The sequence below is a fragment of the Quercus robur genome, chromosome 5 (assembly GCF_932294415.1).
Source record: "Quercus robur chromosome 5, dhQueRobu3.1, whole genome shotgun sequence".
Lineage (NCBI taxonomy): Eukaryota > Viridiplantae > Streptophyta > Magnoliopsida > Fagales > Fagaceae > Quercus > Quercus robur.
This window is the reverse complement of record NC_065538.1, coordinates 14372883-14387149: the sequence shown is the minus strand read 5'-3', so window position 1 is coordinate 14387149 and position 14267 is coordinate 14372883. Positions and strand designations below refer to the sequence as shown.

The 14267-nt window shown below is 33.1% G+C and overlaps 1 protein-coding gene across 1 annotated transcript; it reads left to right on the top strand.

Moving 5' to 3' along the window:
* Positions 1 to 9888: 9888 nt before the first annotated feature.
* LOC126725227 (IAA-amino acid hydrolase ILR1-like 4) lies at positions 9889 to 13786 on the top strand. Its single transcript, XM_050429797.1, has 5 exons — positions 9889 to 10451; positions 10648 to 10773; positions 11512 to 11826; positions 12866 to 12994; positions 13217 to 13786. Exons 1-5 carry the CDS (start codon positions 10071 to 10073, stop codon positions 13622 to 13624), a joined length of 1359 nt encoding a protein of 452 aa, XP_050285754.1. The 5' UTR covers positions 9889 to 10070; the 3' UTR covers positions 13625 to 13786.
* The last annotated feature ends 481 nt before the right edge of the window (positions 13787 to 14267 follow it).

Here is a 14267-nt window from a genome sequence, read left to right as displayed (position 1 = left end):
CAAATTATGAAAACTCTATAATGGATAGTCTAATAGATCCAGATAGTAGACAGTGGAACAAAGAGCTAGTGGAAGGGCTATTTAATGAGGAAGAAGCAGAGTTGATAAAGAAAATCCCATTAAGCCAAAATGCACCCGATGACATCTTGTATTGGCCATACTCAAGCAATGGACTTTACAGCTGCAAGTCGGGTTACAAGTTTTTAAAGATGGAGGAAAAATGGTGTGAAACTACACAAGTAACCACGAACAAAGACACACAGGTTTGGAAGCAAATTTGAGCTATGCGAGTACCACAAAAGGTGAAGACAATGTTGTGGAGGGCTTGTCGTGAAGCCATGCCAACAAAATAGTCACTGTATCGTCACAAAATTGTGGAGGATGCATTATATGTGAGATGCCGAGCTGCTTCAAAAAACTCCCTCCATGCATTGTGGACATGCCCTAAGCTTAACGTGGTGTAGGCAGAATCGAAGCTGTGGAGCTTCTGAAGCGGTGTCCAGTTCTTCAACTTCAAAGAACTCCTATCATGGCTAATCACGAACAACCAACAGCTGGAGTTATTTGCAATAACGGCTTGGTCTATATGGAATCAATGAAACCGAGTCTGTCTCAACCAACAAGCAGATGCTATCCATCAGATCACCCATATATCCAGAACTTGGTTAGTTGATTTCCACGCAAAACAAGTCAGTCACGGTGCGCAAGTAAACCATACTCAGCCTACTAATTGTCGATGGAAGCCTCCACCATCAAGTCTCTTTAAAATTAACTTTGATGGTGCGGTTTGCTAGAGGAACAAAAAGTCAAGTATTGGGGTGGTCATCAGAGACAGTAGGGGTCTCGTAATTGCATCGTGTTCAAAGGCGGTGAATCAGGTGCTAGGCAGTGCTGACATTGAAGCCATGGCTACGGCGTGGGCTTTATCGTTCGCATTAGATGTGGGGGTGAAACGTGCTATGCTAGAGGGCGATTCCTTGGCAGTGATAAAAGGCTTAAGGGAGGATGAAAGTCTTTTGGTTCCATGCGGACTACTGTTGGAGGATGCAAAGATTTTGTCTTGACGATTTGATGAGTTGCGTTACTCTCATACAAAGAGGGAAGGCAACGGTTTAGCACATAGTCTTGCTAGATATGCAATAAGCATACTAGATTTCCTAGTTTGGATGGAGGATGTTCCATCACAATTTCTTTCTGTATTACAAACCGATTTATTGGGTTTATTTTAATAAAAGTTGGATGTGCTGTCCCTAAAAAAAAAAAAAAAAACAAACTGAATTCCCACTAATTCCTTTCTCAAAAAAATAAATAAATAAATAAATAATTCCCACTAATTCAAATATGATGTTAGATTATGATCCGTCAAATCTCATCTTATTGAACATTGTCAAATTTTCCACCTGGAAAAGCTTGAATTGTAATTTGCCTAGATGTCCGTTTCTTTTTTTTTTTTTTTTTTTTTTAAATTGCTACCTTCATTAGTGGGTTCTATTTGACCAACTTGCAGTTAACTTATAAGTATGATACAGCTATATACCTCCTTCAATTCTTCTCCTTCTTCTTCTCAATTATTTAGAATAAAATATTTGAGAACAAAAAATAGAGGCCTAATTGATTTTATTATGGATATGAACCGCAAAAGAGCAAAGAATTAAAGATCATATAATTTGTACTAGATTTTTATGTGATTTTGTGCTGCCAGGTAGGGAGCGTTGGATGAGAAGGACCAACGCCAACTCAGAATAGAAAATGAACGAGCAAAAAGGCCCATAGTCTAGGTACCCTTTATAATGGGCCTAAAAGGCTAATCATAAAGTTTGGTGGGAGTTCCGTAGCATTACTTTAAAGAAAAATTGCTAGGAAAAAAAAAATACTTATGACGTTATAATCCAACTATTGTGTTCAAAAGTTTCTAATAATGCTCTTATGAAAGCGTTTTAATATAACAAATACTATAACTAGCGTAGGATTATTCATTTCCTGACAATGATTTTATCCAGTTCAGTGCAGTAGTGAGCCCATACGATATTATCTAGAGGTGGCCATTTGTATTTGTGTGTTGAATTTGTGCTGTGTCAACTTATGATAGGAATGGATTCACAGGTCCCTTGGCCCAAAAAAAAAAGGGAAAAAAATTGGGCCCCCTCAGCCCAAAGGAAAAAAAAATTTTAATGATAATTTTTTTTTTCTAAAGTTGTGCATCACTCTTCCAAAAACTTGGACTCCCTCCATTTTAATTAGCTTAGCCCAACTAGCAACTACTCAACTAAAAAATTTAACAAAAACAAAATTTTAAAATAAAAAATCTCAATCAGCCCAGTATTTGAGTACTAGCATTAGGTGTTATAAATGGTAAATATTTAATATTTAGAACACTAAATACCAAAAATACTACTGTACAAGACATTTCAAATACTATATTAATGTAGCAAAAGTACGTTTTGGTTTGTGAAAATAATTTTTTTTTTACAATAGTTGATACTTTTAAGAAACAATATTATTATTATTATTATTATTATTGGTAAATGATTGCATCTTAATGTATTAAGAAACAATGATTTTGTGTATTGATCTTGATTGATAGTTTGTTAGTACTATATGGATACCTATTTGGATTTTTTTCTTCTTATACTTCGGCCCCCCTTAACTTGAAATCCTAGGTCCGCCCCTGACTCATGAGTATTAGACTATATGATTTGTGAAAATAAATTTTATTTTGCAACAATTGATGCTTTTAAGAAACAATATTATTATTATTATTTTTTTTTTTTTGTCTTTGTTAGTAAATGATTGCATCTTAATGTATTAAAAAACAATGATTTTGTGTATTGATCTTGGTTGATAGTTTGTTAGTACTATATGGATACTTATTTGAATTTTTTTTTCTTTTTATACTTCGGCCCCCCCTAATTTGAAATCCTAGGTCCGCCCCTGACTCATGAGTATTGGACTATATGGGTCAATACTAACCTGACATGTTTATTAAATGGATCAAGATTTCTCAACCCTAACACGACCCATTTATTAAACAGGTCAGTCATGTCGACCTATTTATCAGATTTTATAAAAAAAAAATGTTAGTATTAACCAAATTATATGAATTATGAAAAACTAAACAAATAAATATTTTTAGTATAAAATTCAAAACTAGCAAGTAATTGCATCACAAATAATCATTCAAAACTAAAGAATATCTCAATATCACAAATAATGTATCACAATATGTCAAAGAAAATAAACCACAACAACTAATAAGTTTATATACCTAGGGTTTGAATTGTATATTGGTAAAATATCTTTTAATTAAATGGGTCAGATGGGTCAAACAGGTTCCATGAGTTGGATAATAACTTAATCCGTTTATTAAACGGTCATTCCTGCCGACCCAAATATGACAACGAATTTATTAAGTCTCAATCCATAACTTGCTAATTTTGTGTCGTATCATATCAAATTCATGAGTCGTGTCCAATTTTACCCCCTAATACCACCTACTCGCCATCATGCTAATGACACTGCGGTTTCTTCACATTAGAGATGCACTAAAAGTTTTGTGGTGTCTCTATCCAAAAATAAATAACAGTTTTGTGGTGACCACTGTCCACTATGCTAGAGTTTAATCATTCTCAAATAAATGAATTAACAGGACTGAAAATAATGGTAAAAAATCTGCATAACATAAGAAGCATCCAAAGAGGAATAGGTTGGTGCAGTAGTAATATTTTTTTTATTTGGTGTTTTGTACTAAAGAGGAGGATGGAAAGAAGGATGCAAATAATAAAAATATACCTAACATAACAAACATTCTAAGGGTAAGGGAGTTAGGTTGGTTTCACTAAAAAATAAATGAGGTAGGTTGGTGCAATGGTTCTTCTCAAAACAAAAAGTTGGTGCAATGGTAATCCACAACCACAAGAGTATCTATTTATAGCATTATTATTGTATACAAAACAAGAAAAAGGAGAAAGGAAGAAGGATGCAACTTTATCTCTAATGTATTTATAGCATTCTTTTGTACAAAAAAGGAAAAAGATAGAAGCTATGAAGCATGGGTGCGTTTCCCGATTCAGGTGCAAGTGTGAGACTTGGCAATTTTTTAAAAAGTAGGATGCAGGTGCGGGTGTAAAGGGTGCGGTGATTAAAAAATTATTAAAAATATTTTTATATAGTGAATTTTAATATTTTTTTATATAAAAAAATTCAAATAAAGAGGTAAAGTTTATTATTAAAAAAAACAATTATTTATGATTTGTTTTTGACAAAATCAATATTTTTGGTAATTACAAACAAAAAACCACCTTTCAGGTAGGTTCCTTTACTCCTTTTCCAATTCCCAAACCTACCCACTGGAAATAATGACTTTCTCAACTACTTAATTTATATTATTTTATTATATACTTTTATTCTTCTTCCTCACCACTTTAAGTTCTAACCCTTTCTTTGTGTCTTCTCATCTTCTTCTTCCTTCTCTTTTTTTTTTTTTTTTTTTTTCCTTTTTTCTTTTTCGTCTCTCACATGACCACATAAAGCAGAAGAATGGCGGCCAGCGGCCATTTCGACCTATTTTGGCAACCGAATTGGCTAGAACTGGGCCGTATCGATTGAAATCAGGTCGTATTGGCCTGTTTTGTTGGCCGGAATCGGACCGTTTTGGCCATTTCGGTGGGAATCGGGCCTAATCGAAGTAAATCGGCCAATTTCGGCGTGAATCAAAGAAAAAGAAAAAAAAAAGAGGAGAATTGACGTAGCGGATGCCAGATGACGCATCAAAACGAGTCCGGTGCAGGTGCGACAACTCTGGAGCCGCACTTGTGCTTTCTTGGATAGAAGGAGGAAGGATGCAAATGCTAATAAATGGTGGAGAAGTCAATGGTAGGAGCTCTAAAAAAAATTTCAAGTGTGATCATTAAGAAACTTAAATTATACAAAATATAATAAAAAGTGAACTTTATATTTAAAAAAAAATTACAAATATATGAAGTTTTACAATTTCTTTCTAAAAGTTTTCATGTTTGAAATCTTTGTATAATAAAATTTTAGTTCAATAAAATTTTCTTGGGCTTTTTTCTTTTTATTTGAAATGGTCTAATATATTATTAAAGAAAAAAAAGTTTAATTTTGTTAAAATTAAAAAATTTAGAATTGTTAAAAAAAAATTTAAGGCAAAAAAAATAATATTTTATATTTTATCTATAAAAAGAAAATATTTCTAGTTCTAGGTCAGGGTGGTACTGTGACCACCCACCTTTTAACATAGAGCCGCCCCTTGGAAAAAGTACGTTCTGACATGCTTATGTGAATTTATTAATGATGTTTTTAGGTGCTTTATGTGTATGCATGTACAATGTATTTGTCTATGAATTCCGAGAACTCATGTTTTGTATTGTAAGATAATATTTACTAGTTTACCAAAAAAAGATAATATTTACTGGATTTGATTTATTACATTCTACAATCAATTTTTATATCATTTCAGTTGGAAGAGAGAGAAAGCAGATACTTTTGAAGTGCAGTTCACATGTAACCCCAAATCATTAAAGTATATTATTTAATACAAAAATATGAAACAAAGTTTAAAAATCCATGTGAAAAGGTTAAGTTTTCCATTAAGTATTTTGCCTTTATTGTGTGTGTTGTTTCTAGAAAATAAATAAATGAAAAATAATTGTCTCATATTACTTGTGTGTAGTATAACTTTCCATATCACTCTTTAAAAGGTTTTATGGTTTTTAAGTAGAATTTGTGGTGTGCACTTTTATTAGAAGTTAGAACTTTATTCCCTTTTTCTTGTGTGTGCAAGCATGTGTTTGTTTTAATACTTCTAAGTTTGAAGGGGTTACTATTCAAATCTAACCAGAAAAATTATGATTGCTCCTACAAATTATATCAAATCCTCTCATTTAATGTGCTTGGCACAAACTTAGAATAGGCACAAAGTGCTTGGGGGTCTGAGGAAAGGGTTCGAGTTACGAGGTTAACAGCATGTTGTAATTATTTCTCAAAAATAAAATCCTCTCATTTAATGTGGATTCATCACAAGGGAGGTGTTATAGGTTTAAATCCTAATATATCTATATATCATTTTTCAAAACAAAAAAAAAAAAAAAAAAAAAAAAATCCTTTCATTTAATGCCAATTCGTCATATATATTTGAAATCTTGAACTACCAAATTCTTTTTCTTGCCATTTTAAATGAGAGGTTTTTAGATAGATTTACGTAATTATCATAAAAATAGAGTTGCAATACTAAGGGCATGTTTGGTAGACTGTAATAGGCGTTGGATTTTAATAGTTATTCCCATAGTTTAGTTATTCTTTAGTTTGGTTATGCTTTTATTACAAGGAATAATCATTCCTTATGAATAGTTATTTTTCAAAAATGAGGAATAACTATTCATCTTTAAAAGGTTGTAGTAGCTATTTCTTAGTAAGAACAATAATTTCAAAACTTAATATATTTCCAAATAAACAAACTTTCCATATACATCTAACAATTATAAAAATAAAAAATCATAAAAAATAACATATATCTCTCTTAAATTTAAAAATAACAATTTTTAATGAGATATAATTGCATGAGTAAGAAATTTCCTAAAATAAATATTAAGTTTAATTCTAATGTTATAACTCACAACCAAACTAATGAATAGGTTTAGTTATTACATTACAACACATTTTATTCCTAATAATAAAGATTACAAATCCTATCATAATCCTCATTCAGTGTACCAAACGTACCCTAAGTACTAACAACCAAAACTCTAAAATGTTGTCATTCTTGGGTGAATTTTGTACCACTAAAAATCTGTATATACACACAAAATGAAAACAAGCTGTGTGAAAAGGGCCTTTTTTATATATTTTTTTTATATATATTCAATGCAATAGTTAAGGAGGAATTTAAATTCTAGATGCATTCGTTGGAAAGTAGAAACACCATAAATGAGCTGTGGGCTCTGAGAGATGGGTTGAGATTAGTGGATCATAGGGGAATAAGCAGCTGGAAGTATAATTAGATTCTAAGGTGATTGTGGGGCTGCTTAACTCAAAAATAATCATAATTCTGCTTATGCTCCCCTGCTCTCTAATTGTAGGTATCTCCTGGACAAGCTTTCTCAAGTAAGGGCATCCCATGTGTTTAGAGAAGCCAACAAATGCGCTGATTGGCTGGCAAAATGGTGCAGTGCAATGAAGGAAGATTTTGCTGTTTTTGAAGTTCCTTTACTGTTGAACTTGAGACTTCAGTTGCTAAGGATAATAATGGCTTGTATTATGCTAGGCCTGCTGCTGCCAGTATGGCATCTGTAACTGTTTAACTCTTCTTTTGTTTTTTTGATTTGAATGCCTTTTAACCAAAAAAAAAAAAGAAACACCATAAACTATAATCCACTTGAGTTACGAGAACCTTGGCAAATATTAAAGTACATAACCCATGACCATTGAACAACTAAAAGGGGTTTTTAAGGACATTGGCTAGGGCCACCACACTAGTAAAAATCCATGCGCCCATACGTGATATGACAAAACAAAGTTTGTCTCAATAAAATCACAACAACAATCAATAACCATGAGGAACAAGATCAATGCTGGTTGGTGAGGGGGATCAGATCAATGGATGGACTCTGATACGAGTGGGGCCAATTAGTGTGCAATGGCCATTTAATCTCATCACTGCTGTCCGTTGCCATTTTTTACTTTCCTTGTAAAAGAATCAAAGTATGCGGATATAAAGTTGATTTTTTTTTTTTTTTTTGGGCTTAAAGAGAAAAGCATTTACTAGTTACAAAATGAGGAAAATGTGTACTTATTACGTTTAGGATCAATTTAAAGGTTGTTTGTTTGCTTCACATCAGTAACAATACTTTTTATGTTTTTATAGTGGTGCTTGCTTCTAAAGTATGACACACAATCCACCGCCGTAAGAAAGAGGTGAAAAAAGTTTTCTTCTATTTCTTACATTCTCAAATTCCATTGGTGATTATTCTTCACCCTGTCTATAAATTATGAAATGAATAGTTGTAGCAAGCTATTGGTTAATAATTGTAGGAAATCAAGGGAGACAATTTTTTGTTATGCACCGTACCAAACCTATTGTGGTTCAACTTTTTGAATTGGTCAAGTCCTAAATTTTTAACACAAACCAAAATTACTGTTATTTGTTAGGGATTGGAATTATTGACTTGGTACAAGCCTACTTTTATCCGGAAGAGAAACAGTAACCCCAATTTCTCCACCTACACAACAATTTTCACACTAACAATTGAGTTGTTAAATTATTATTAATTTGTTACATCACCTTTTTATCTATCAATAACAATTTAACAACTTATAAATTTTTTTGATAAAATTTTGTATTCTTAGCGTTATTGTTTCTCCCTCAAGTAATTCTAGTATCACATAAAAAATCACAAATTTTGTAATAATTATCTTACATGGCAGACTGCATTTGGCTGTCTAATATTTTCATATAATTTTTACAATTTTTTTTTTCTCAATTACAGCCCAAGCTCGGGTTGTAATCATGCCCGTGGAGATATTGTTGCCGCGATCATGGCAAGCATGCTCATGGGCATGCTGGCATGCCCAAATAACTTCCTATGGACATGTTGCATGTCCATGGTAGTAATAGCAAATGTTCAAATGAAAACTTTGAAAGCCAGAGGGAAAAGCATGCTTTCATACCGTGGCGGAGCCACATGCATGCTTGGGGGGCCTTGGCCCCTCCATTTTTTTTTTTTTTTTTACAATATAGGTATATTTTATAAATATTTAAAGATTATATGAAAAAAAAAATGAAAAAAAGAAAGGGAGTTGGCTCCCCCAAAAGAAAGCATTGATCAAATAATCTAGTAATCCTTCCCAAAAAAAAAAAAGAGAGTTTAGAGTTGATATACAATTGCAATAGAATGAAATAATTAGGTAGTAAGTTTTGTGCATAAATAGTGGAAGTGTGGAACCCCTAAATTTTAGCTCAATTTCAAATCCTATTAATGCGTCCAAATCATTCAACATTGATAATATATGCAATTTGGTTGAAATTTTCTATTCATGAGATTTTATCAAGAAAAAAAAAAGATCATATGAGACTTCAATTATAATATTATGATTTTGATTTGTCAAACATGAATGAAATTTTGCAAACAATTTATATATTAAAGAGGAAATTATGAATAATTTTGCTATAAAAATAATAATTGATGAATTTTATTAAGTGAAGTATTATTGTTGAGCATGACTTTGATGGAAGATATTATATTTGTTTCTTTCTTTTTTTCTTTTTCTTTTTTGGTTCTATATATTTGTATATTGTATACCCAATTATACAATATTTGTATGCTTATTAGAATTTAAGAAGATTATAAATTTCTCTTATAAAGAAGATCTTGTGTCTAGGTGTGTATATTGATAATTTTGTGTATATGTATATAACTTACTTTAGAATAAGAAAATTAAAATTTATATTTTCATACACACATATTATGTGAATTTTTTTAGGGTAATATCTATTTGTGATTTGAGGTTATTTTGACAAAGTAGTACAGCTTTCCCATCTCAAAATTTCTATCTTCGCTACTACTTTCGTATAAATTTACTATTTTTTTCTTAATTAGTCACAATCAGCCGCGTGAACGTAAACAATAAAAAGTTATATTTTATATACCTTAGAATTATTGTTTCTCCTTTATCAAAAGTCAATTAGTAAAAAAGAAAAGGATAACTTTAAAAACAACATGTGTATTACAATTTAGCACGTGGGTGGGCTGTGTGACTAATAGTGGCAGCCACTACTTTCAACAGATTCATGGTCGGACTGACCATATCTTATTAGAGAACACGGGTCTTTTAATATTCCAAAGTCTTCAATTCCATATTTTCCTCATTGTTTAAACTGTGCGTCACTTTCATACTAGTTTTCAACTTCTCCTATAGCCTTTAACCATTCTTACTTATAAAAAAAAGTTAAGTACTGAAACCCATGTTACCTCCAAAGTTTCTCATAAGCTTTCATCTTTTTTCTTTTCTGCCTGCTACTTTCAATCCCAACTCCCAAGCTCAATTCCCCATAAATCATGAATTTCTCCAAGTGGGTATCTTTGATTTTCATTCTTAACTTGTTTTGTCCAACACTCAGTTTCTCAGATTCTTCTTCTTCTTCTTCTTCTTCTTCTTCAAGCTCAAATGGGCTCACAGAAATCCCCAAAAGGTTTCTCCAGTTTGCCAAGAGACCAGAACTGTTTGATTGGATGGTGAGAATCAGAAGGAAAATACATGAGAATCCAGAACTGGGTTATGAGGAATTTGAGACTAGTAAGCTTATCAGAACTGAATTGGATAAGATGGGTATTACTTACAAGTACCCAGTTGCTGTAACTGGTGTTATTGGCTTCATTGGGACTGGTGGACCACCTTTTGTCGCCATAAGGGCTGACATGGATGCTCTTCCTATGCAGGTTTGATTAAATTTTGTTACTTTATTCTATATAAGCAAAGCAAGTTGTGTTATTGGAGAGTTTAATTGTTGTAAGATTGAGTAATTTTGTTCAAGTTGAGTATGTAAGTGAGAGTTTGGCAACTAGGATTTATATTATAATATTAGAAAAGAATGTATCTTTGTGAACTATGTTGATAGGGGTCTTAAATTTATAGGAAATGGTGGAGTGGGAGCACAAGAGTAAAATTCCTGGGAAGATGCATGCTTGCGGACATGATGCTCATGTTGCAATGCTTCTTGGAGCTGCAAAGATACTTCAAGAGCACCGTGAAGAGATAAAGGTCTGTTGACTTTTTGTTTGTTTGTTAATTTCAAATCCTGTGTAGACAATTTTTTTTTTTTTTTTTTAAGAAATCCTGTATAGACAAAATTGTTACTATGTTAGATTACTTTTCACATGACTAAATTACAACTCTCCTTACAAAAAGTTAAAAGGCCAAGCTACTGATCTCCTATTTGCTCAAGTGGTTTTTCACTGCTTGATTTGTGTCTAAATAATCAGCTCAATGATACCATAGAAAAAGCCTCTCTCTTTTTTTGGTAAAAAAATGTATATGGATATTTTACTGGTTTCAGGGGCATCTTTTTTCCAATATGTATAGAGCATATGACCAAGTACTAGGGATTAGAATCCTTGAATGTTGCAAAAGTCAATTTGCTACAGTGATATACCTTTAGAAAGGGGCTCAAAAGTGCTAATAATAGTAGTGAGGTACCAGAAAAGAAATCTGATTCTCCATTACATAATAAGATATATAGTTTGTTCCTTTTGGATGGACGATCAATTGCAAGCTTTTCTCCCTTTTTTTTATTTTTTATTTTAGTTGGGAGTGGGGAGTTCCAAAACATGAAATCTGTATGATGGAAGGTTTGCCACCTATTAAGATATTGACAACACAACTAATAGCCCATGAATCACTTGTAATTTGGATGATTTTCTGAGGTTCATTTTGCCCCCTTTTGGCTTTTGATTTTTTTTTGGAGAAACTTGGCTTCTGATATTATCCAATTTTTACCAGGGAACAATTTTACTTGTTTTCCAACCAGCTGAGGAAGGTGGTGGAGGGGCTTTGAAGTTGATAGATGAGGGGGTGTTAGAGAATGTAAATGCTATCTTTGGTTTGCACGTTTCAGCTAACTTAGCAGTGGGTGAAGTGCACTCCAAAGCTGGTCCCATAGGGGCTGGGAACGGTTTCTTTGAAGCTGTCATAAGTGGTAAAGGAGGTCATGCGGCCATTCCTCAGCACTCTGTAGACCCAATATTGGCAGCCTCTAATGTGATTGTTAGCTTACAACATCTTGTTTCACGTGAAGCTGATCCTCTGGACCCACAGGTACATCTCATTTCTTCACAATAATTTGGGGTCATTTCCCCCTTTTTCTTTATCCAATATTATAGAATGATTTAGCACATGTTTAGAGTCCTCTAGCTTAAAGAGCATCACTATCTACAGAAACTGTTATATTCTATACAGCCTCAACCACCCCTTTTCAAGTTCTAGGTGCATTTGGTGAAAATAAATAAATAAAGGTGCACTGCTCCCGTATCAATAAAAGTAGAGCATCCTATTTTGGCACCTACTAGAGGTTAGTGCCTCATTGTGAAGTGACTTTAACACTTATCTCTACTATGATACGGTACAACCTGATTGGCTGGCAACAAGTGTGATTGTTGTGAAACCAACCTCAAAATCATCATGTTTGCCACATCTATTAATTGTACCTGAAGAATCATGATGAACCAGAGAAAAGTAACTACGTAGCTTGTAAATGAAGCTGTTGTTCTTATTAAAAAATCATATTTGTTGCTGAAAATAAATTAAGGGTTAATCACCATGAACTTGGCATGCCTACAGCATTGATGAGCAGTAAAAACATCAAGACTTAAGAAGGAACTCCCCCCCTTCTCTCCCAATACATGAGAGGTAGAGGCCACAAATTGTATTTTTTATGTAATTAAAGACTTTGCAATAATCTTGGTATATTATCTAAAAATTGTTAGAATTCTCTTGAAAAAACATGAGGTTCTTGAACACTCTTTTAAGAGGAGACAAATAGTACCGATAGGGGCATTAGCTGATGCTGTGATATAACTTTCAGGCTTTCAATGTAAAAGTGCTAAAGGTTAGGACCCTATTTAGATCATACGCTTTTTCCTCTACTTTCAGGGGATTAACCCTTGGTGATAGCCTATAAAACGTGATTAGGTGATGTAAATATGAAAGAAAACTTCTCTTCTGATATCTTTTCCTTAGAATGGTCTGTGGAATTTGCTTCTTCTGTTAAACATTATTGTCATGCAAGCCAGACATTGTGTCTGTGAAATACATCCTTATTGCGACAATCCTATAAATCTGCTTAATGCCCTTGCAGGTAGTTACGGTTGCGAAATTCCAAGGAGGTGGTGCATTCAATGTTATTCCAGATTCTGTAACAATTGGTGGCACTTTTCGTGCATTTTCTAAGGAAAGTTTTATGCAACTCCGATATCGCATTGAGGAGGTATGGAAGTTAAAAGATGCATTACAATATATGTGGCAGAATCTGTGTTTCACATACTTTAGGATTGATAATGAAATTTTGGTAACTAATATACTGCCAAGAAGCAGGAAATCAGCTTTTTCTTTCATGCATTTATCCCAACTGAAAATGATTCTTCAATGGTTACTTCCCATTCAATCCCCCTTCTTATCACCATAACAAGTTGATTTACTTCTCGAACAGGTTATCAGAGGGCAGGCCGCCGTGCAGAGGTGCAATGCAACAGTGGATTTTTTCACAGAAGCGAAACTATTCTACCCTCCGACCATAAACCACAAAGGCTTGCATGAGCACTTCCTAAATGTTGCTGGGGATATGATTGGCATTCATAAAGTGAAGGATGTTAAACCGTTGATGGGATCTGAAGATTTTGCATTTTACCAAGAGGTCATACCTGGATACTTCTTCTTAATTGGAATGCAGAATGTGACACGTGGACGGCTAGAATCAGAGCATTCACCACACTACCAAGTCAACGAAGATGCATTTCCTTATGGTGCTGCACTACATGCATCATTGGCTGCTAGGTATCTGCTCGAATATCAACCAGAAGTTTCTTTTTCAGAAAGAAAATTTCACGATGAGTTGTAAATGTTTCTTGACTGTATTGTTACCTGTTCAAATATCATGCCAGCTTTGGCATGGCCAAATTTTCATTAGGCATCAGGTTTAGATTCAAACCTACTTTGGCTGTAGATGACTTGTTGGAAATTGAAATCATCTATGTCATTACTCTTAGGTTCATTTTTGTTATCACTATTGATTTATATTTTAGTAAAAAAGTTAGTCAATGTCTACTTATCCATATGGGAGAAAAAAATTTAATATCACATTCTTCAAGCATTCTTTTCACGTCTGTCTACATTGTCGTTACTCTTTAAATTCAAAACTTTGAATAATTCAATTATGGTTATACTTTTTATATGATGAAAATTCTTTAAGTAGAATTTTCTTGCTCCACTTGTTGCTTTATATCAATTTTTTTAATTGCATACAAGTCATGAAATTAGAAGGTTGAAGCTGACAAGAAGTGCACGCAAAAAAACTACGAAACAAACATGACCGTCAAGCATTTGCAATAAAATAAGAATGTGTACAAAAAGAAAGTCTTGATTAATACTTTATAGATGCGTACCCTATTATATCACGTCAGGAAATGAGTCTAATAGTGAAAGTGTTATAGCCGGAAGGGTCTACAAATTCTAGGCAGTGTTATATGTTTATAAACTTTTGC

Excerpts from the sequence above, each read along its gene's own strand:
- LOC126725227 (XM_050429797.1), top strand. The coding sequence starts at position 10,071 with ATGAATTTCTCCAAGTGGGTATCTTTGATTTTCATTCTTAACTTGTTT. Across the intron at positions 10,452-10,647 it reads TGGATGCTCTTCCTATGCAG|GAAATGGTGGAGTGGGAGCA; the intron begins GTTTGATTAAAT and ends TTAAATTTATAG. Across the intron at positions 10,774-11,511 it reads AGCACCGTGAAGAGATAAAG|GGAACAATTTTACTTGTTTT; the intron begins GTCTGTTGACTT and ends AATTTTTACCAG.